This window comes from Malaclemys terrapin, chromosome 1, assembly GCF_027887155.1.
Source record: "Malaclemys terrapin pileata isolate rMalTer1 chromosome 1, rMalTer1.hap1, whole genome shotgun sequence".
NCBI lineage: Eukaryota > Metazoa > Chordata > Testudines > Emydidae > Malaclemys > Malaclemys terrapin.
This window is the reverse complement of record NC_071505.1, coordinates 93,134,298-93,158,765: the sequence shown is the minus strand read 5'-3', so window position 1 is coordinate 93,158,765 and position 24,468 is coordinate 93,134,298. Positions and strand designations below refer to the sequence as shown.

At 45.8% G+C, this 24,468-nt stretch overlaps 1 protein-coding gene across 2 annotated transcripts; it reads right to left on the bottom strand.

Moving 5' to 3' along the window:
• Positions 1-480: 480 nt before the first annotated feature.
• On the bottom strand, positions 481-22,658 carry CBX6 (chromobox 6). Of its 2 annotated transcripts, none has more exons than XM_054031393.1 (5): positions 22,513-22,658; positions 22,353-22,396; positions 22,061-22,126; positions 21,867-21,933; positions 481-9,621 (listed from the first exon to the last, which is right to left on the bottom strand). In XM_054031393.1, the coding sequence occupies exons 1-5, from the start codon at positions 22,579-22,581 to the stop codon at positions 8,656-8,658; spliced, it is 1,212 nt and encodes a 403-aa protein (XP_053887368.1). In that variant the 5' UTR covers positions 22,582-22,658; the 3' UTR covers positions 481-8,655. The 2 variants fall into 2 exon arrangements, with proteins under 2 accessions (XP_053887368.1, XP_053887375.1); XM_054031400.1 differs by having other exon boundaries at positions 481-9,567.
• Positions 22,659-24,468: the final 1,810 nt, after the last annotated feature.

The window sequence follows — 24,468 nt, the reverse complement described above, 5'->3', positions numbered from 1 at the left end:
TTGTCCAGGTAGTTAGCAAGTCACTTGTTGCCACAGTCATATTGGGATTTCAGGTGAATGGATGGTTCCAGAGGAGAACATCGGTGTGTCTTTCCGTGTCCCCTGCCTCTGACAGCAGCAGTCCAGTTTCTTTTTTGGGCAGAGGCTTGGCTCTAGCTTTGTTCTTCATTTGTATTTGCTGCTGTTTTGTTTTGTTTTTAAATATGGAAACTACCTAAAGAGCCAAGTTAACAGCTCTGCTAGTCTGTCCCCAATTACTTAAAAATTAAAGGGCAAAAGACCTGTTAAGACCTCTAGTCCATTTTCCAACACTCCTCGTTAGACAAGACTGTTATCTGCAGTATATTCTCCTGTGCTTTGGCCAAGCTAGTTGTAAGTAACTTTGTGATGGGCGAACACTGCTTCTCTTGGCAGGTTAAAACATCACCACTCACCTTTAAAAATCACAGTGAGTCACATACACACAAGGCAGGCAACAGGTTTTGGAATGTAACAATTTATTGGGGTTAATAATTTTCTTTAACTCCCCATTTCTGGCATCGATACAATACTCAAGAGCAGCAGAAAGAACAAAATGTACAAGAATACAAGAGTAATTAGCACAAACCGCCCCCAAACCCAGAGCAAACCATTTTTCCGCTGGAAATGCCAATGGGAGGGGGATCCTATCGCCCCACCCCGCATCCCATCCATCCACTCTAGACAGAGTTTAGCCAGCTGGGAACTGGATTAAAATAAACAAACGCAAACACTATATTTAAAAATGAAAATTACAAGACAAAAAAAAATATATAGATATACAATTCATTCGTGCATGATTCTTTAATTAAATGCATTTTTCAAAATAAAAAAGTTACAAGATATTTAGGTTTATTTTAAATTAAAAAAGAGTCACCACCTCCCCTCTCTGGGTATGTCTCCAGTTGGCTCCGGGTGTGTGATTCCCAGCTTGAGGGGACATACTTACACCAGCTCTCACTGAGCTTGCATACTAAAAATAGAATGCAGCCATCGTGGCACAAGCCGCAGGATGGGCTAGTTGCCCCGAGTACATGCCCGTCTGAGACCCCAGAGCGGCTAGCCTGTCCCGCAGTTCGCACTGCCACAGTTACACTGTTTTTAGTGCATTAGCTCAATAAGAAGTAGTGCGAATGTCTCCTCGAGCTGGGATCACACAACCAGCTTAGAGGGTAGCCATACCCTGTATGCCAAGTGTGGGGTGGGTAGGGAGGGTACATGGGTTGCATCAGGACCATCACCATTATAGAAATTACATTAAAATCTCTCTCTGGGATAAAGAATAAGGCCCTGATCCTGCAAAGACTTATGCACATGCTTAGCTTGAAGCACCCAAGTACCTTTAGACCTCAGGGAAACTACTCGCCTGCTTAAAGTTAAGTACTTGCGTAAGTCTGCAGGATTTGGGTCTCAGCTTGGCACCTGGGGAGGTGGAGGGAAGAGGCAGATGGGCAAGCCCAAATTTCCCACCACCACCTTGCAATTTTTCACCCAACATTTTTTTTAAAAAATGAGAATCCTGTACTGTTAAAGGGGAAGAGGGGCACGGCATGTAGTTTAGCTCCAAAATTTAGATTTAAAAAATTATAATGGTAGATTTTATTTATTTATTTTCAGAACTTGAATGAAGTTTCCTCCCCCCACAACAAGGAAACCCACCTGCGAAGAGTCAGGGCTACTCCCGGGGAACCAGGAAGTGATACTGACCAAGCTATTTTCACTATCATAGCAGAAGTGCAAAGAAGAAAACTGCAATAATGGGGAAAATTTACTTGGATTTATAAAGATACATTTCCTGTAGGAGGCCCCAATTCAGAAAAGTACTTAGATCCATAACCACCCGCTTTAAAGTTTTGTGCATGCTTTAAGTGCTTTGCTGAACAGGGATGGATTTAAGCATGTGCTTCAATGCTTTGCTGAATCGGGGCATCATGGGGTTTTAGTTAACACAGGGATTAATGTTTAAACTACTTAACCTGCCATTGCCCCCCATCAAATTAATCTCTCTTGAATCACCCACCACTGCCAATATTTAAGATCACATTACTCTGATTTCTCTTACCGACGCTCTCCTTTGGGGTATCACCCTGTCTCTTTCCTCTACCTTTTTCACACTATTTCCCCAGTTGCAGCCATATCTCAATACCCTCTTCCCCACAGCAGTTTTAGATTGGCCAGAGAGGGCAAAAGTGGAGCACTTCACCCCCCAGACGGAACATGCTGTCTGTGCAGAAGATCCCAGACAGCACCCCCTTGAGGGACATGAGAGGAACATCCCTAACAGATGGAGGTATCCTGTTTGGGTGGAAAGCATGTCTTGGATGCAGTTCTAGATCAAAGACAGAACTTTGGACGGTCTTGTAGGGTTTCATCCTGTGCTAGGCAGCAGAAGGTGGGAAGGACAGAAGAACTGCTAGAGGTACAACCCTAGAAAAACTGGTATCTTCCTTTGTTACCTGACTGAGATGTTGGGGGGGGGGGGTGGGGGAGGAAAGAGAGAGAAGGAACCAGGAAGTCCCCACTTCTTGTAAACCAATGAGGGCTATCTCAACCCTGGAAGTGTATAGCATGTTATAATGAGCGCATATATGACCACATAGTGTCAACACAACTGCCTCACTGTGGGGGAGGGGGCGACTAGGAGCAGCAGGGATGCCCAGATCTGATGTTGGATAACTGACGTGGGGAGGTTAAGTAGCAAATGGAAAAATAAGGGTGGGGAAGAGGAGATGAGAGATTCTGCTCCTCAGAAATGTACACATTGGACTTTTGAAGGAGGGCCAAAACGCTCCCTCGTTCAAAGCCAGAGTGACAATGCAATGAATTTATAAAATATCTGGGAAGAAATGAGTTGGTTATGAAGCAATACTCAGCCCTTCTATAGCTCTATACGCACATTACTAAATTTAGCCTCCCAGCATCCTCTGGGCATTGTCCCCATGGTACAGACAGCGGAATGGAGGCAAAGGGCAGAGAAGAAACTTGCACAAGGTCACAGGAAATCCAAGAACCCAGGAATGCCTAGCTCCCAGCCCCAAGAGCAACCCTCTGAACTATGATGCGTTTGATACAAGGATTGGGACGGATTATGTGGGGGATGCTTTTATAAATATATTTTTTTCATATAAAAAGTAAATAAGATCCCAGCTCTTGCATGATTATTGGGCAATCCAGAAAGCAGCAAAGCAAGCAACACTGGAGCAAAGGATACATCAGGCCAAACAGTGCAAAGCCTCAGAGTTAGAGGTGCGGGGGTGGGGGACGGACAAGCACTCCTCCAAAAGGACATGGAGCACTTAGCCAGACACCCATTCTTGGTTTGTTACACCTCCCTGGCCAAGCCCTGGCTATGGAACTGGAATCCCACACCCGCTGGCGAGAAGAGTCACCCCAGTTGGCTACACTACCTTCTCCTCCCCCCCCATACCACATCCACAGATGCCACTGTTGATGTGGTGTGGAGGGCGGGAGTGCGGGAAATGACTCCCTGCTCCCCACCCCAACCTGTACTTTAGCTTGGATATCCACAGGGAGTTCCCACTCTCCATCCGCAGTGCTGTCAGGTCCATGAAGGAAGTTAGACTGACTGTTGGGAATATTGCAAAGCGCCTGAAACTTTCCTTAACAGCAGAGGCGAGGAAGGGGATTTAACTCCCCAGGAAGACTCAGCTCGGACAGTACCCATTTGGTAAAGGAGGTAAGGTACCTTACCTCCATCCCAGTTGGTGTGAGAGGAGAGGGGTGACTGAAGTACAGGAGATGCAGAGACACTCCCCCACCCCCTGAAAATACACAACAGTGGCTCACCTAAGATTAGAAGGCAGAACTCCCCACTGGGCCTACATACATCCTCCCATCCCTGCAAAGGCTTTGTATCCTTGTCGGCTCCATGCCCATATGCTAGCTTCATTCAGTAAGACCAGAATGGCGTGCTGGGCAAAGACAGGAGATTAGTATATATGCTCAGTTCAGGACTGAAGCTGTAGGTCAGGACAGAGGAGCACTGTCAGAGCTCAGGGGTGAAGAGTGGAGAAAATGAGTTCCCAAGAACAGCCCAGAGAAGAGGAAATATAGTTTTGTTTTGTTTTTTTTACTCAAAATGCACAGAGGACAGACATCTTAGAGTCCCATATCTAGTAACTTATTACATTCAGACCCAACGTCAGGTTCCCATCCTCTTTCCTACAATCACCGCAACACAGCAGATGAACAATATGCAGCAAAGAGACAGTGCAGCCTTGGCTGGGAAAGCTCCCTCCACCACTATGGGACAGTCACACCCCCCCAGTCCAGAAGAATACAATCCTGCTCTAGTAAAAACTCATCAATGCCACCCTGGCTCTTACCCCAACATGCACTCGATACACCCCAGCCTTCCCAAGGAGAGGGTGCTCCCCACTTGTCCGAAACTTCAGGTACACAGGGGGGTTTCTGCCTTCCCCTGAAGATCTGGTAGTGGCCATTGCCAGAGGTGGGACACCAAACTAGACTGGGCTACATCGGGTTCTGCTGTGGCAAATTCTGTATTTAAAATGCCATTTCCACTAAGCATTGAAATCAGTGAGCTGATAATAAGACAAGGAAGGGAGCTCTGCCTTGTTCTAAGTGAGCATTTATTCCACTCTTGGGGTGGTTATCTGGCAAGAAAGGTGCAAGCCAATCTGAGATCTCAGCAGCTCCACTCACATGCCATTTCCATTTTACCAGCCTGGCCCAGACCCCATCAGGTCAGAATTTACCATTCTGCAACAACTTTGGCACCACTGTACCTGTGAAGGGGAGAAAAATACAGAGCCTCCATCTAATTTCTGGAGAGGGGGTGGGGAAGGGGAATGGTAATGCTGTTGGATGGAACTCCCTCCAACACTTGGGCAGGTGGGAGAGAGAAGGGTAAATTATATGGGTTTTCTCCAAAACAGGACTTGCCTCTTCAAATCAGAAATTGCTGGTTACCCCAAGGACACCTTCCTCCAGTTCAATGAGCCAAATACCATCCCAGACACACACTTTAACACTACAAAATACTCTCTTCTCTAAGAACCATCTAATACCACTACAGTTTGTGCAATCACTGCATTTATTATTCATTTTTAAACTCTCTCTCCCACTATAGAAATTTCATTTTTTAAAAACTTTTCTTTTTTCTTTTCTTTTCTTTCTTTTTTTTTTTTTTTTGCAAAACTATTCATTTCACTTTTTCCACTTTCCATCATAAAATCTCCTCTAAAAACACAACAACAAGAGAATAAACATGGCACAGACACAGACTGTTTCCCTGGTTTGGGGGGAATGCTTTTGAATACTCCCCCCAACCCTATGCCCTCTCTGAAAGCATGGATGGGACCTCCCTTTTATCTTCCTGTAGGGAGGGAGGAAAAAATAAATCGGAGATAGAAGGTGAGCGTAACCCACATTCATACCAGTGTGGAGTTTTGTCAGCCTCTAGTGGCTGGACCACACAAAGATTTATGAGACTACTACTGCCTGGTCTTTAAGCTCAAGCAATAGAGACTCATGCTTTTAGATCCAGAGGTTCAGGGTTCAATCCCCACAGGTGACCCACCCAGGAGGGTGGTGACACAAGCAGTCAAGCTACTTGCCCTGTCTGGATTGCACTTCCTTCCTACAGAGAGATGATCTATGATACGAGTTCCTCCAAAGCCCAGTGCTCCTCTCCCCTCTTTATAATTCCAGGAAGAAGGGTCACCAAGCCCCCATGCAATCCTCCTGCCAATGCTCCAGAGGAAGGCAAAAACCCCTCATTATGAAAACAATCCAGGAACACCAAACAGACAGCAGGAGGGGGGGGAAAAAACCTCTGCCAAGTGAACATTTCTTGGCTAAAACATGTCAAGAGTTTCCTATTAAAGTTCCCTTTTTTCTCCCACTTAAACTTTTCAAATATTTCTGAACTTTATTACCACGAAACAAGAACGCCATCACATACACGCCAAGAGTAACCAAGCAACCTAAAAAAAAAAAAAAAGTGACTGGCTGGCATGCATCTACTCTGTAAAATAGTTCCTCTTATCTTGCAGCCTCATAAATTAATTCCTTTTTAAAATCATCTCTCTTTAACACAAGTCTCTGTTATTCTCCCAATATAGATCTCCCACATTTCCCCAGCCTGCTTGTTTCTGAAGCTGCAGCCATTAGAATAAGTTACCATGAAATAAGAGAACCCTGCATGCGCAAGGTGAAGGAAAGATGCAAAACAAAGCAAAGACAACAGGCAGGTATTAATTCACATACACACGTACATATCCAACAAATTACAGGAAGCCTTGGACTGATGAATTAATGGGGAAGTCTCCCCCACCCTGTAACTGGTTTTGAAATATTCTGTTGGATTTTAAAAGTTTTGTTTAAAAAACCCACAAAAGATGGGCAGGTGGGGGGGGGGGGGGGGAGTTGTGGTTGTGTGGGAATACAACTAACCACATGCGGGATCATCTCTCAGATTGGCTACACACAAATTGGAACTAAACTCGTTTGAATTCACACCTTTTTAAAATTTTGATGCAAGTCTCTGTGTGGACATTTATTTTGCAGTAGGTGAGTTTTAAGGCTGGTCTACACCTAAAAATTAGATCGAACTAGCCACATTGCTTAGGGCTGTGAAAAATGTTGTGCCCTGTGCAATGTAGTTAGGTCAACCTAACCCCCACTGTAGGCGCAGCCAGGTCAGTGAAAGAATTCTTCTGTCAACCAAGCTCCGCCTCTTGAAACGGTGGTTTTACACTGACAGAAAAACACCTTTGTCACTGTAGCAAGTGTCTATGCTACAGTGACGTAGCAGCAGCCGTAGTGCTTGTAATGTAGACATACCCTTCAAATCCAGGGTGTCTGCAGGCAAAACCACAAAAGGGGTGAATTCCACCCAATTTAGTTATTTTGGTGGCTGTGTGTGTGTGTGAGAGAAGAGTCCTTAAAGCTGAGTTCCTCTTTCCTCCCCCACAGTACGCACACACCTGTAGGCATATTTATTAATTATGGATCCCACAACAGGCAACATCCCCCTCCCCCCATTTTTCCCCATGGTCATGGAATCAAGGCAGATACTCACTGCAACACTAATTTAGACTGAATTTATCAGCCTCTCTTCCCCACACCCCAGTGTTTCACAGATTCAGCAACAGAGGAGTGGGGAAGTGAGGGAGGGGTATCTAGCCACAAAGCTCAGCACTGACATAGAATTAAACAAGCCATGGAATGGCAAAGAAGAGCGCTTTTGCACCTTGGACAATAAGAGCATGTCTCAAGGAAGTGGAGAAAGCCACATCATTGCCTGCTTCCAATTACAGAGGGTGGTGGCGATTCCAGATCCAATTTCACACTGAACATGTAAAACCAAGGAGTTGGGGGTGGGGTGGGGGGGCAGGGGAAGGAGAGGCAGGCAGGCAGGCACGCACGCGCACACACACACACACACAAAATGTAAGACACGGTAATTCTTACAACAGGTTCTTAGCACCTTTGGTTGACAATTGTAGAGGCAATTTCAGATCCTGGAAATGGTTGTGGTGAACTCTCTCCAACCCACCCACCAGAAAGAGATGAAACTGAGCAGGAAGAGTAGCAGATCTTCCTTCGCACACACAAGGCCTGTGAAGTGATTCAGTGGCGCCACGGAGGCTTATATTTTCCCTGGGAGGTAAGACTTGCTGACCTCATCCGGCTGGGGTAATGTCATGCCAAGCCATTGCTCCTCCTGAATTGATGGACAGACGTGTGGCTTTCCCACTTCCATTAGAAAAGGCTTAGGAAGGGTACGGCATGCCTCAGACCCGAGCAAGTGCAAATGACAAACACGAGGAGGAAGATCCAGGCTGGAAGTGACAGGCCCAACAAAGCTGAGCAGACTGGAAGATCTGGAAGGGAAGGAGCAGAAGGGAGGAGGAAGGGCCCAGGTGGTCTCAAAGTGCCCATACAACTGCCAAGTTAGCACCACTAGTAAAAGCAAGAAGGAAGTGAGCCGGGGGCATGTGTTGTAGGGGTACAACCCCCCCACTCGGGCTCTGTTGCAATCTCGTTCTAGCCCTGATGCTTTACCTTCTGTTCCACCCCCCACACACACACCCCGATAGTGTCCCTCTCCCAGAGATACAGCCACAGCTACTGAAGCTGGATCATAAGAGACAGCCATCCCATGCCACAGAGAAAGGAGAGGGTCAGAGCTGCCCTGGGAGAAAGCAGGGTGAAGAACTGGAGAAGTGGAAGAGTGTGTACACAGTGCAGGGCAGAGGGGGAGGGTGGGGGGAGCACAGCCCCTTTCAAATGCCTTATCCATCTCTCCAGTAGCAGGAGCTTCTCCATATCTTCAGAAAAGATGGGGGGATCCTTCCCCACCCAGCCCCAACATACACACAACCTGTTGTCGTCCAGGCTCCATACCAGTTTGACAACATGTTCTTTGAAGACAAATGATTATTCCCCAGCCCAACCCCTCGCAGCTGTGACATCTGGGAACTTCAGACACCTCTGCCCTCCAACTCCCACCACAGTCTCCGAGCAGAAAGAAAAAGAACCGGGGAAGGGGAGGGGGGGAGAGTAGGAGAAAACTAACAACAGCCATTCACACCATGACTTCTTCCAGCAGAGCCTCCCCTACCCCCCCCAAAGCAGGGAGCCAACTTCTCACTTGCTGCCTCCTCCACCCGCTGCCACCTTCTCGAAATCCTCTGCGTTGCAGAACTCCTTGATGGTGACGGTCAGGAGATTGCTGGTGACATCTGTGACCACCACGTTGGAGCAGGGGGACATCTCGGGGCGCCAGTCGCCAGCCTCCTGCTCCGGGTCAGAAGAGGAGAGGGACGATGAGGGTGTCTGGCCCCCAGCACATCCCCTAGGGGGAGAGCGCTTGCTGGTGGCCGCTGATTCCGGTGGGATCGACAGGTCTAGGACCTCCGACTCGCGCCAGTCAGGGATGGCGGGGCTCAGGGTCTCGGGAAGCAGCTTTGGGGGAGAATCATCTGGGTCGGAGGAGGAGTGAGGGGTAGGAGAGGGGCAGCCTGAGGAGCTGGAGCTGCGGGCATCGTAAGGGGTGGAGCCCATGATTAGTGCACAGGAGGCACCTTGTGAGCCCCCTGCCTCCATCTTGCCCTCCAGAGATGTGGCCGGTGCAGCAGACGGCTTGTTGTACAGCGAGAAGGTGCCGAACTTCATGTGGCGGATCTGGGTGCGGAGGATGCTCTCGCTGAACTTCTTACTCTTGCCAATGACACGGTTTCGTGAGGGGATCTTTGGCCGGGCCAGGCCTCCTCCTCCACTTGCGGCCTTTCCACCCTTGTCAATGACCTTGAGGTTGAGGATGATGCGGCTGCGTTTGGGCTCACGAGGCTTCACCTTGCGGTTGATGATGCGGACGGTCTCGGAGAAAGGTGAGACTGGAGGACGTATGCCAGCCCCCCCACCCACACCCCCGCTGTTCTGGGGGTCTGGGCGGGGCAAGGGGCGCCGGGACATGCGATGGCATCGCCGGATGTCTTTCTTGAGCCGGTGCACTGCGGCGCTGGAGTGCAGCTTGGGTGAGGAGGTGCTAGAGCCAGGCTTGACAGAGAAGTGTACATCCCCAATGTGAAGGGCCTCCGCCTGGGCCCGAGCCTGCGGTGGGGGGGGAGAGAGAAGAATGGAGTCAGAGATGACCTGAGATATGCCAGGCCTTGAATCGGGGGCACCTCAGCTTGGGGTGACAAGACCACATTAGAGGCACCCTGTCAGGAGCCAGAGAGCTACACCTCATTTGTATACAAAATAATATCTAAATGAAGAAATAAATGCACAGGACCCTAGTACTAAGGTAACCCAGTGGTGAATGGCTGCCAGAAGCCCTCTCAGTGCATGTTACAGCCCCTAGCTATGGAGCCTTGGCTCTTTAGTTCAAGCTGTAGCAGCTACTTCTTTAGCTCCAGAAGCCCCCGTTCAATCCCCAATGCATCAGCCAAGATGGCAGCTCTGACACTTGCATCATCTTTGACAGATGAGAGAAACGACCTGCTGGTGTGTGTTCAGCAGCAATGAAAACAACCAACCAAGGAACTCAGAGCCATGGGAAAGGAACAGCAGACGTTGTCTGCAGACTGTTACTATCAATCACCATGAATGGCTCCTCCACAAACAAGGGAAGTTAGCGAAGGGCAGCCTGTCAGATTCTAGCACTTACCAAGGACTGCACTTTGAGGGAGTCTGAGACTAGGTCTACACTATGGACTTATGTCGGCAGAACTACGTCGCTCAGGGGTGTGGAAAATCCTCACCCGAGTGACGCAGTTATACCGACCTTACCCCCTGTATAGACAGTGCTATATCTATGGGAGGGCTTCTCCTGTAGACAAAGCCACCATCTCTCAAGGAGGTGGAGTACCTACACTGACAGGAGAAGCGTTTCTGTCATCATAAGTAGCATCCTCACTAAGCGCTACAACAGAACTGCATGTACAAGCATTTCCTTGACCTCCCCCTTCTTACATGCTCCCCTGAAAGAGGAGCACAAAGGAAAGTGCCCAGGGAGCCTGGTGCCAGAGATTCTAAAGCTACGCTCAATTGTTATTATACCCTGTCACCAGGAGAAGGTGCCAATCATCCTAATAAGCATATGGTGGTTGTTAGGGGGCTGAGCATCAAGAAGTTTATTTGGGGTGAGTAAGAACCAGAAAGCATGCTAGGCACTGTCTGAATGTAGGGAGCAGGGACTGTGTCCATAAGCTCACAATCATAGAATCATAGAATATCAGGGTTGGAAGGGACCTCAGGAGGTCATCTAGTCCAACCCCCTGCTCAAAGCAGGACCAATTCCCAACTAAATCATCCCAGCCAGGGCTTTGTCAAACCTGACCTTAAAAACCTCTAAGGAAGGAGATTCCACCACCTCCCTAGGTAACCCATTCCAGTGCTTCACCACCCTCCTAGTAAAAAAGTTTTTCCTAATATCCAACCTAAACCTCCCCCACTGCAACTTGAGACCATTACTCCTTGTTCTGTCATCAGGTACCACTGAGAACAGTCCAGATCCATCCTCTTTGGAACCCCCTTTCAGGTAGTTGAAATCAGCTATCAAATCCCCCCTCATTCTTCTCTTCTGCAGATTAAACAATCCCAGTTCCCTCAGCCTCTCTTCATAAATCATGTGCTCCAGCCCCCTAAATAAATTAATGAAGATATCCTATCTCCTAGAACTGGAAGGGACCTTGAAAGATCATTGAGTCCAGCCCCCTGCCTTCACTAGCAGGACCAAGTACTGATTTTGCCCCAGAGCCCTAAGTGGCCCCCTCAAGGATTGAACTCACAACCCTGGGTTTAGCAAGCCAATGCTCAAACCACTGAGCTATCCCTCCCAATCTAGAAGACAAACAAGATGAAGGATAGGGGAGAGGAATAAAGCAAGCAAACAAAGTCCCATCCAGACTATTAGTTGGTTAACTTCTTGTAGGTGTCATGGGAGAAATGGATCTTTAGGAAGGGTTGATGGAGAAGGTAATGGTCTGATGGATACTGTGAGAGGAAAGTCTCAGATTCAAGGTTCAAAAAGATATTGGACATAGAATTATAGGAGTGGAAGGGACCACGAGAGGTCTTGTAGTCTATTCCCCTGTACTCAAGGCAGGACTAAGTATAGACCATCTCTGACAGTTGTTTGTCTAACCTGCTCTGTCACTGGAGATTTTTAAGAGATTCCACAACCTCCCTAGGCAATTTACTCCAGTGCTTAACCGCCCTGACAGTCAGGAAGTTTTTCCTAATGTCTAACCTAAACCTCCCTTGCTGCAATTTAAGCTAATTGCTTCTTGTCCTATCGTCAGAGGTTAATGAGAACAATTTACCTCCCTTCTCCTTGTAACAATCTTTTATGTACTTGAAAACTAATGTCCCCCCTCAGTTTTCTCCAAACTAAACAAACCCATTTTTTTTCAATCTTCCCTCATAGGCCATGCTTTCTAGACCTTTATTCATTTTTGTTGCTCTTCTCTGGACTTTCTCCAACTTGTCCACATCTTTCCTGAAATGTGGCCCCCAGAACTGCGGCCCCCAGAACTGCACATAGTAGTCCAGTTAAGGCCTATTGAGAGCACAGCAGAGCGGAAGAATTACTTCTCGTGTCTTGCTTGCAACACTCCTGGTAATACAACCCAGAATGTTTGCTTTTTTGCAACAGTGTTTCACTGTTGACTCATATTTAGCTTGTGATCCACTATGCCCCCAGATCCCTTTCCACAGTACTTCTTCCTAGGTAGTCATTTCCCATTTTGTATGCGTGCAACTGATTGTTCCTTCCTAAGTGGAGTACTTTGCATTTGTCCTTATTGAATTTCATCTTATTTACTTCAGACCATTTCTCCAGTTTGTCCAGATCATTTTGAATTTTAATCCTATTCTCCAAAGCACTTACAACCCCTCCCAGCTTGGTAACGTCTGCAAACTTTATAAGTGTATTCTCCATGCCATTATCTAAATCATTGATGAAGATATTGAACAGAACTGGACCCAGGACCAATCCCTGCGGGACCCCACTTGATATGCCCTTCCAGCTTGACTGTGAACCACTGATAACTACTCTCTGGGAATGGTTGTCCAATCAGTTATGCACCCCCTTATAGCAGCTCTATCTAGGTTGAATTTCCCTCATTTGTTTATGAAAAGGTCATGTGAGACAGTATCGAAAGCCTTATTAAAATCAAGATATACTACATCTACCACTTCCCAGCTATCCACAAGGCTCATTACCCTATCAAAGAAAGCTACTAGGTTTGTTCTTGATAAAGCCACGCTGACTGTTACTTATCACCGTATTATCTTCTAGGTATATACAAACTGATTGCTTAATTATCTTTCCAGGTACTGAAGTTAAACTGACTGGTCTGTAATCCCCTGGGTTGTCTGCATGGAGATCAAGAATATCTGAAGTTATCATAATTAATGACAATGCAAATTTTGGAAGGGATGTTAAACCTCATGTTTTAGGATTTTAGCCTAGTGTGTGTGTCAGGGCGGGGGGAGGGGGAGGGGAAAGAGGAGATTCTCTCACACATGCCTGCTGCGGGGTCCCTGCTCCTTCCTCTGAAACATCTGGTGCTGGTCACTGTCATAGACAGGATACTGGGCTAGACAGACCTAGGGCAAGGGTAAGGGATAGCTCAGTGGTTTGAGCATTGGCCTGCTAAACCCAGGGTAGTGAGCTCAATCCTTGAGGGGGCCACTTAGAGATCTGGGGCAAAAATCAGTACTTGGTCCTGCTAGTGAAGGCGGGGGGCTGGACTTGATGACCCTTCGGGGTCCCTTCCAGTTCTATGAGATAGGTATATCTCCATAATTTAAAATTTATTTTATTTAATTTATTTAATTTATTTAATCAATACGCGGACCATGGGCCAAATCCAGCCCAGCAGATGCTTTTGAACAGACTGCAAAAAATCTTTTTATTTACTTATCATCCTCCTCATTTTACTGTGGTGTGAAAAATGTTTCTCTGGAATCTGGACCTTGACTATACCTTGACAAAAAAATAATTAACTACCCCTGACCTAGGGTCTATTGTAGTTCCCGATGCAATTCTTATGTTCCTATTCCACCCCTAGGTTCCGATGCAATTCCTGGGTTCTTATTCTCCCTCTAAAAACCAGACTTGTCCTGCCCCTTCAGATGAGATATTTGTTTAACGTGACAGATTAAATAGTGAAAGTGTAGAAGAAGAACCTGCTTTTCTCAGGGAAAAAAAAAAAAAAGAGAGAGCTGCTCTCCCCCCTCCTCCCCGATAAATGCATCTGCTAACGTTTGGGAAAAACGTTTTTAGTTCTTCTTAGTCCTGTAGAGCCACGACATCTCTGGGAGAGTGAGCTGGAATTTACTCTGGCTCGTGCATCAGCAACAGGATTGTCTGCAGGGAGCTAATTACATTTTCATTTGTAAATTGAGACAGTCTGATCTGAAGACAACAAACACGGAACCCTACAGGGTAATTTTACACTTGCTTTTCAGAGCACAGTCACGCTTTAAATGGCGCCTTGCAAGGATAAGATGCCCCTACCCCTCTGAAACAGACTCTCCCTCATCCCAAATAGAGTCAGTCTATAATTCCCTTGCCCCCAAAACCCAGCCCTGGCCAGAAGTAACCAGACCTTTTGGCCCCACACCCGTTATTGCCTTGCCAACTTAGAATCCAATGATTCTTGTACCATCTAGTGACCACAGTGAGAACTGCAGTCCCCGGGATACAACATCCACTGTCTCACCTCGTCCTCCTGACACACACACAAACACACACACAGAGCTCAGAACAGGTTCTGGGGAGCTAAGGTTTTAAGCTGCACTATTATCTCCTCTGCCATCACGCAGCTTGTACTGGACCTATAGCTCTCATCATGAGAATGGGAAGAACACGCTCAGAAACTCAGCAGCAGCACTTTAAAAGTCATCAAAGCGAGAAACCAAGACAGGGCCTATGAACCCACCCCAACTCCTTATATCTGATCCCAAAAGATTCCATTCCTACTGACTTGTCCCACTCTGCCCACTTCAATCCCAAGTTATGACAACAGCACAAGCTGCAGGAAGCCCCAAACCTCTCAAGCAACCCTGCCGTACAATAGGAGAAGTTGGGAATGGAGATTTGAGGGCACGTAGCTCATCTCTGGCTAATACAGGGCTGTTCCCTACAGTAAGCTCTCCAGTGCTTTGTCTAGTCTAGCTGTAACCAGCTCCAGTGATGTATGGGGGCTTCTACTGCTTCATCTGGAAACGATTTCACAATCTAAAGGCTCATCTACTCTAGATGTTTTATACCTGGAGTTAAACGATTATCAAATAACTCAAGGTGGTTAATGTGTTAAGGGGAGTGTCCACACTGGCCTTAAATGTTTATTCCAGGCCACAAACCTGTGTTTATCCTCGGCAAAGGTTAAAAATCTCTAGCACAGACAAATCCTAACAGATTTCACTGTCAGGAATGACGTCCTAATACACATCCAGAGTTTCTTTTGGCTCAGACTCATCCATTATTCCATGCCCTATGTGCCTTACACTACAGCACAGATATTCAGATTCCTAACCCAAAGAGCTTACAGTCTAGTATGTTTCAATAGCTCTTTGAACCCAAATAAATCCTCACTCTTTTCCTCACCATTTAAATACATACAGATGGTTGTGGTTCTCTTCAGACATCTTTTAACCAAGCTATTCTGGTCGATATTTTATTTTGAATCTGTGTCTTGTCTCACACATCATTATCACAGCCCCTCAAGCATTTTTATTGCTCTTCTCTGAACTCCCTCCAGTTTGGGATTATCTAGTGGTGTGGTGCGGTGCAGGGAACAACATATCTTATTCCAAGTGAACTGAAGCCATACAATGAGGGATTATTAAATCTGTGATAACTGGCATGAATCCCTCTGCACAGCAAATCCATAAAACCCCTTGTCTTTTCTGCCACTACATAACACTAATCTGATGTCTAATTTGCTTTTCACTATCACACCATGGTATGTGTCTCTCTCTCTCTTTTAAAAGTATTTCTGCTCTCAAAGTTTCTTTTGCTCATTGAATACTTGTGTCCCAGATTACTTCCTATCCCAGAAGCACTTGTCTGCATTTTTCCTGGTTGAATCCATTTCTTATTTCCTGCCCATATTTTATTTCCCTACCCTCATGACACCTTGTATTTTCCTATCCTATGAATAGAATTAACATGCTGGTTTTCTCCTCTGATAGATTTACAACAAATAGGCTAAAATGGAACCTAACACTCCCTCCAACTCAATACGCTGCTGTTAATCATTGCTTAGTTTACATTCTTTGCGATGCTTAGCAATTCATGTTAGAGTACACATACCCAAGTCAGCTTGAATTAATTTTTCAAGTAAAGTTTCAAGAAACAATATCAAATGCTTTAGCAAAAATCCAGATGTTTCAACTACCGTGTTCCTTCCAGCCACTAGAGTTTAGTAATTCTACCGAATATGTGATCAAATTTGTCAGATATCATTTACAAATGCCCCTCCCTTCCCCCTGAAAGTTGATAGTTTTGCTGACCCATTCATTTTCTCCTCCCACTCCTGGCTATGTGCCTGCTTCCCTCTATACCTAGAACTACCTCCCAATCCCAGTTTACAAAGTCTTCTTCCCACTCAAATCTCTGCAAGAAACACACTTCTCCCTGCTGAAGGCTCAATTCTTCTATGGTGCTCATGAAGTGTAAAGGTTCATAGTTTAAGACAATAAAAGTTGATCCTTTCTCTGAACTTCACAAGTGCATCTTAAATGCCTCCTTCAGATGGTAAATTCCTTGGAGCAGGAACTGTCTTTACCTTTGTGACTTTAGTGTGGAAGATGTGCTCCGTGCCGTACACAGAATACCGTTTACTGATCATGGTTCAGTTTTCACCAAGATGAAACAGTCTGCAAACATCTAGAGATTTTGTTCTCGTTTAACAGAGAATGAAGGTTGACTTACAGCACAGTAATTGCTAGGATCACTTTTTTTCCTTCTTTTGGAAATCTGTATCACATTTGCTCAGCCCCCTAATGAATTCTCATCCACTAGCACCTCCCTACTTCTGTTCTTTTTTAAATAATATTGCTAGTGATCTAACAAATAATTTCATCAGTTCCTTCCCTTCACACTCTAGGACACACATACTGAAGACAGGGTGATAAGTACATATTCAAGTTCCCCACACATCTTACTTTACCTAATTTATGTCAATAACTCTACAAATAGGAAGTAATAAAGACCTTGGATGCAACTCTTTTCTTGTTTTGATTCAAAATAAAACATTTCAGTAGCTCTGCCGTATTTACACGATTCCCCCTTTGTTTATTAGTGCATCTGCTTTGTCTTGTACTCCCCCCTCAAATAATATACACCGCTACCTCGATATAACGTGACCTGATATAACACGAATTCGGATATAACACAGTAAAGCAGTGCTCTGGGGGGGGAGGGGGAACTGCGCACTGCGGTGGATCAAAGCAAGTTCAATATAACGCGGTTTCACCTATAACGCGGTAAGATTTTTTGGCTCCCGAGGACAGCGTTCTATCGAGGTAGAGGTATATTTATAAGAGCCCTTATTTCCCCTTTCACTTCTTGGCTAACATTCTGCCTTGTTTTACTGCCTGTCTATTCTGCAACCTTTAGCTGACAGAGCAACAGCAAGCTGTGCTCCTAAGCAATGCTACCATAAACTGTGTTTTCCCATTGGAGGAGAAATGAATGCTATGAGGGAACAGATTTCAATTTCAACCTGCTGAGGGGTAATTTATGAACAAGGAGATCAAAAGCGGAGTTTGAGGGGGAAAGTTGCTTAACACCATGTTGCGCCTCCCTCCACTTCAGTTTACAGACCAAATTAGGTCTTGCAAGCAGCAAGAGGGAAATCCCCTATTGTGCAGGGCAAGTGCAGTCTATTACTGCACGCTCTCAATTACTACCTCTTCCTCCATTAACACCCTCCAATCATTACCTTAAAGTGACTGAGAATAGAAATCTCTGCAAGCTGAGCAGGAGGGTCAGGGACATGTCCTCCAATAGCACATGCATGACCTTAAGGAGCTGCATGTGACCCCTGAATTTGCCAAGCCAATAAAACTGTGAGGAAAGAAGTAGGCCAGGGAGGTGGGAAAGGAAGACAAAAGTTGCATGCGAAGTGTGGGACAGTTAATGTGTCTCTATTACCCTGCATGAGCTTCCATTTTTCCCCAGACTGAACCTTATTGTTATTTCCTATCTATATATTTCTAAACCCTCAAGAAACCTGCTATAGACAAGGTCTATCAGAGATGTCACATTAATAAAGATTGGAAAGGACTGTCCCACATCAGCCACTCCAAATTCCTCTCCCAAAGCAACAACTTATGTTTTCCATAAGTTAGTCTCCCATACAGGCTATCGCATGCCATGATCCCACCCCCTGCAAATAAACTCATCCTCTGAGCTTGAGCTCTTCATCCATGGGAAAGTTTCACTCGAATATCCAGGGAATACAGCTAAACCTCCAACCCAAAATACTGCAGCTGAAGCCCACACTTTCAGTCCTGCCATCCAGGATGCAAGAGCTTGTTAGTGGTATCATAAACACAGGTGTGATATCCCTTAGCGATCTGACAGAAAAGCCAAGCATTAGAAGTCTGACTTAAGGCACCAATGGCTAGATTTACAAAACAATCAGGTGCCTGAAGATGCAGATTGGGCACTTCTAAAAATCCCACTAGGTGCCTAACAGCTTAGGCACATAACTCAAATCAAAGAGTAATTCCTTTGTAAATCTGGCTCCAAATCAGTATTAAGGTAACTAAATAAATAAGCAAACGGAATTTCAAATCAGGGCACTTATTTAGATGCTGTAATATGGATTTAGAAACCTAACTTTAAACACCACATTTGAAAATCTTGGTCAGAAACATTATATATGAAACCATTCATTACAAGTGCGTGCTAGCCTTTTAAAACCAGTCGTGGTTTGTTTCCGTATTTAATCTCCATGCCTTCCAGTTCTAATCGGTTGAGTTTGCAAATCAAAAAGAATATTGTTCTAACTGCCAGCTCTGCAAACTCCCCCGGGGACCCAAGAGTCAAGTTTCTCCCCCATGCTTCAGAAGTCCTCATCGGCAAGAGATTCTGCAGTCAAAAGAACTGACAACATGTTTAACTTGTGAGACAGAGCAGAACCCTGCTTCTCCTCCTGTAGTGGCATCAGTCCTGCAGGATAAACAGGAGTCAAAACCTTGGCTTTGGCAGTCAGAAAGACAGGACTTCAATACAAAGGACTGAAGGGCCACTTTTAGCAGATTTTTCTAACTGAAATCACATTGCAAAGTTTCCTCAAAAAGTTTGGACAAGTTCATATGGTACTAAACCAAAAGAGAGTTATTTCTTGCTGTCTAGTCGGGGTGTTATTTTTAGGGCAGGATCAGAAGTCAAAGAAACCAGCAAATAAGGCAAGTCCCCAGCACAACCTCATCTCACCAGACCTCCTCCCCAGAGGGAGACGCCAGCAGCTCCTGCCCTACTCAGTGCTCCCCACAGCGAGGCATCAACCTACCAGTGGTGATTTTTTGTTCCACACTTCACCCTCTTCTCCAGCGTGTCAAGCTAGCTATAAGAACAAGTCAGAGGTTTTCAGTAACAGTCAAGTAGATTTCAAGAGTTGGTGGGGAAAAGAATTAAGGCAAGTCAAGACACCAGGGAAGGAATATTGTTAGTTGTGGTGGTGTTTAAGAAATTATAGGAATGCTTATCTCTTGAAGTGTCAATGATTTGTGTCCCCCACCCCCAATATTTTTTAAAAATAGAAAACCATTAACTAGAAATCTAATCAATTTAGACAGTAAGTTAGAAGTAAGGTAGATTCAGAATCTGCACGTTTCTGAGATGCCCTGCCAGCTTTTTGTGACTTTACAATCACATTTTGCTATATATAGCATTACACATTTAAATTTTTTAACAAAATGTTTCCCTTCCATGTTGCTGTGTCCCACACAGACAGAAGAGGAAACCAACTGACCATTCAGGGAAACTGATTAGAGTTGTCAAATACTCAATGTAAAGAAAGAAGCAAAAATTAAAATGTTTCTTTTCAGATTTCAAGTGTTACAAGTAATAGTAGATTAAAAAATTCAAGCAGAAGTGTTATTTTTAAGTCAATGGTGTCACCCTAAGCTTTCCACTGCATTATTGGACTCCCAAATGCAAGAAGATCTAAAGCATAAGTGTCAGAGATAAAAACTGACTATAGAGTGAAACTGACTAGTTCAGTTTCACTGAGTGAAGAGTAAACAGAAACACACCCATTAGTGGGGAAAGCAAACAGATTTTTATCATTTTCAGTTTTTAATTAAGGCAAGAGTAATAATGTAGGTAAGGTGTGTGTGTGGGGGGGAGAGGGTACGAAGGGGGGGGGGGATGTTCCAGTCACCACCACTGCTTCCTAAAAATTTTCAAAGAGCTCCCCAATTTGTACCAGGGCATCCAGAAAACCCCAGGAAGATTCTCCCCACAATGTTTAAACTATTTCTGTGGTCCTCCCATATGCTGTATCCTTCCAAAGCAGATAACGGGGGCATCCTATTGCAGTGGTTCTCAACTTTCCAGAATACTGTACACCTTGAAGGAGTCTGATTTGTCTTGTGTACCCCCAAGTTTCACCTCACTTAAAAACAACTTGCTTACAAAATCAGACGTAAAAATACAACACTGTCACAGCCACTATTGCTGAAAAATTGCTTACATTCTCATTTTTACCATACAATTATAAAATAAATCAATTGGAATATAAATATTGTACTTACATTTCAGTGTATAGTAGATAGACAATGACTTGTTTATACTGCTCTGTATGAAATTTTAGTTTGTACTGACTTTGCTAGTGCTTTTTATGTAGTCTGTTGTAAAACTAAGCAAATATCTAGAGGAGTCGATGTACCCCCTGGAAGACCTTGGAGTACCCCCAGGAATATGCATACCCTGGTTGAGAACCACTGTCCTATTGCACAGAACTTTGAGTGCTGCCACTTAGCACTTCACTTATGTTTCAAAAGAGCTTTGAAGATGTGAAGCCTCTCAACACTCCTGTGAGGCAGGAAAGCAAAGTATTAACCCCATTTTACAGATGGGGAAAACAGACACAAAAATGTAAAGTCACTTGCCTAAATTGCATGAGTCAATGCCTGAGATAGGAGTATTAGATGCATTACTAAATCACCCATCAGATTAGACCAGACTTGAGAAATTCCTGACTCCCCATGCAAATTTGTTTTAAATACACTGAATGATATTCTGGCACCTCCATTCATTTATGATCCAGGATTGGGATTGTTAGGGGAGCAATAATGCAATAAATTTGTCTGCAGGGTGTCAGTCAGAGAGCAGAATATGCAGGTGCACCGCCAGCGTTTCTGCCGCCCTAGGCGGCGGAAGGTCCCGCCCCGAAATGCCACCCCCCCACAGAGGCAACGGAAGGTCCTGCCGCCGAAATACTGCTGCGGTTGCCGCCCCACAAATTGTAGCGCCCTAGGCAACCGCCTAGGTCACCTAATGGGTTGCGCCGGCCCTGAGAATATGGCAGATACTAACTCTTACAGGAAAAATCTGTTAACTTCTGCTACAAAGGTCACCACCACCAGATTTTAAAAGGAGAAAATTGGGGACTCTGCCCCCTTTTTTTTTTTTTTTTCCTTTTCAAGTCTTCCCTGTGAGACAAAACATGACTATGCATGAAGAAACAGATATGGAAATGACACTGTCATTGGGGATGAAGTGGAGTCTTTAACTATGCCATGAAGAGGTAGAGTTACTCCATGAATTCCAGAACAAGCAGCGAGCCTCAAAGGACCACCAATATAGCACCTGGGGGCATCTAGCATACTGACATGTGAAGAGGAGGGGAGACAGCATCAGGACCTTTGTCATATTTAAAAAAAAAAAAAAACCTACAAAACATTTTCACAGCCACTAAGTATGCTGCTATATTATCACATACAGACCAAAGGGGGAGGGAGAGGGGGAACAATGACGACGAATGAAGTACCACTGTGGTGGGGAGAGAGAGCAGGTAGATGTGGGGGACAAACATCTGGGAGTGGATGCGGGGGGAAGGAAAGAAGAAGACTGACAAGAAGAGAACATCCCCACAAACGTGCTCACACACCCCAGCTTTTACTATCCCATTGGTGATAATCCCTCCCTACCCCAAGCAGCATCTCATGCACTTACTTCTAGTCCCCCCCTTTTATTTAGTTGTATCAGATCCCCAGACTAAGGAAGGCCCAAGTCATTTGAGAGTTAAGTACCTCCAAGAATCGACAGGCAGCAGGATTTTGGATACATCTAACTGGGCCTAAGTTATTTAAATAAGAGTTACCTTCAGGAGGAAAGTTTTAGGCTTGGGTCCTCTCTTCTTGGGCCCATACAGCTCACGCTCTCGTTCCCTTTAGGGAGTCAAATTTTAGAAAGTTAAACTTTTTCTTAAGAAAAAAAAAAACCACACACACATCTATTTTTTTGGGGTAGCTCAGATGTCAAATAAACAAATGTGCTTTCCCCTATTAAACTCACTTCTGCTCAAAGGCTGCAATAAGTCGGGAGTCCAGGATGTTCTCTTCAGGTTCCCAAGTGCTGTACCTGCCAAGGCACAACAAAATAAACAAAACACGAACACCCGCATAAAAAAGGAGAAGGGGGGGGGGGAGAGGAGGCAACCCCAGAGTACAGTTTGCGTGCATGGAAAAGGGATGCACATCTCAGAGCAGACTTGGGGAAGAACCCTTTACACACACATATACACACGCGCGCGCACACACACACACACACACACACACACACACGGAGAAATACTCAAACAACTCACTTGATGGCCCAGCCTTTCCATTTCACCAGGTACTCGATGCGCCCCTGCAAAACACAGATGGCGGGGGGAGGAAAGAGAGAGGGAGGGAGGATTAGCGAAACGGCCATTGCAACAAACCCACGGCAGCGGGGGGCCGGGGCCAGGCTGGGCGGCTGCTCACCTTTCGGATCCGCCGCTTGATGATGGATTCGGCCGCGAACACTCGCTCCCCCACTGCAGACAGCTCCATCTTGCTCAGCAGCAGCACCCACAGCCCATAATAATCCCGCCCGCTTCTCCCTCCTTCCCTCCCCCTTCTCAGGCTGCCGCCGCCGCCGCCGCTGCTGCTGCTACCCGGGCTGCACCGGCTCGCGCACGCTCGCGCTCGCTCTCCGGCCGCGCGGCAGCACGTGACCTCCCTCCTCTCTTTCTCCCCCTCCCCCGTTCACCGTTACCAGGGTCTCCCCGGCGGCGGTTGCTAGGACAAAAAAGGAGGGCGCAGGCGCGCGGGCTCTTAAAGGCACCGCGCGCGCGGGCTGCAGGGAGCGAGGCGGGAGCTGGGTCGCTGCTTGGGCGGCAAAGCGTAGGGCCGGGGAAGAGCCCTGGGGGTGCAAAGAGCAGGGCAAAGCACAAGGGGGTGGAGTGTAAACGCGCTGAGAGGGGGGACAGTTTTAGATATATAGCCCCCCTCCCTCCGCTCCTGGCTGTTGTGAACCGGTTGCCAATAAGGCTGCCTTCCCACCAAGAGATCCCGGATCCCAGGGTCAAGGGGGCAGGTGTGTGGACAGTCTCTGCCCATCCCATCAGTGCAGTTAGAGGGACCTGCCGACAGCACGTTGGTCCGGAAAGGTCTGTACACAGCTCACCATAAACAAGACTAGCCCAAGTTATAAGTAAGGCATCAAAGAACCAAAACATGGGTGGGAAAGGATGGAAACCCTCATGCTTCAGGACATAAACTGCCCACTGAAGAATGGAGGCCAGGAAGAAAGTTTCTCTGAGATCAGGTTATTGTATAACACCCACTGCAGGGTTTCTTTCCCTTTCTCCTGAAGCAGTAGCAGCAGCTAGTGCTGGCCAGTGCCAGGGACAGAATGCTGCACTACATGGACCACTAGTCTGACCCACCCTGGCAGTCCCTTTCCAATTGTCCTTTTCTCATAGTTAAAGCCCATTTTCCTACTGCACAGAGACCTAACCTTGTTCCCTTGAACTAGCCAAGGTTCTAGTTTGATTCTTGAAGCACAATTAGGTCCCATCTGCTCTGTTACACTCACTATTCTGTTTGAAATCAATAGGGTGCTCAGAATTAGAGCTTATCTACACACAGTTGAACCGCTACTGCTTTACCAATAGTGGTATAGTTATAACAGCCACTAATGTGGATGTAGTTATAGCTGCCTAAGAGTGCTATACTCCTACGGCTTATTCCCATATGGGAAGGAGAATAAGCTTTGCCATATATGTATCTTTATGCAAGTATAATTGCATTCATGCTAAGAGTTGTACCATATAACTTAATTATTTCAGTTAAGTGTGTGAATCTGTATTATATTGGTACAAAAACTGTAGACCAGGACAGTGAGTGGGTGTGTTTCACCTCAACGTACAAAGAAGCAGAGATAGTCCTAGGCTCAAACAATGCAAATGACCTCTTGAGGTTCTGCATTTTTAGAGGGTCCTCCCCGCCAGCAGCTTCCACTGATTAAGCAGTTTTAAGGCCACTTCAGGCTTTTTTCCCCATAAACAGCTAGAGAGGGGGAAGAAAAAAATCAGTCTCTATCCCAGCAATTTGGAATCCAGTCAGTCAATCCTAAAGTAGTGTGTGCACAGAACATTTGGCAGCAAAAAGACTATGGATTTACTTTTAAGTGCCCAGTAGGTGCATTCTGTGTTGTACAGAATAACAGCAATATAGGACTGAAAGGGATCTTGAGAGGTCAGCTTAAAACTCACTTTCCATCTTTAAAATTAATAAAAAAAACCTAACCTGCTTGAGATGGTCCAATAAGGGAGGTGTCAGAAAATGCCCTTACTGCCCTCACTAAACACGATCCCTCTTCCCTGTTCATCATACACATATGATTTCCATCTCTCCTAAGCCAATAGCACTACTGCACATTCATCCCATAGGCCA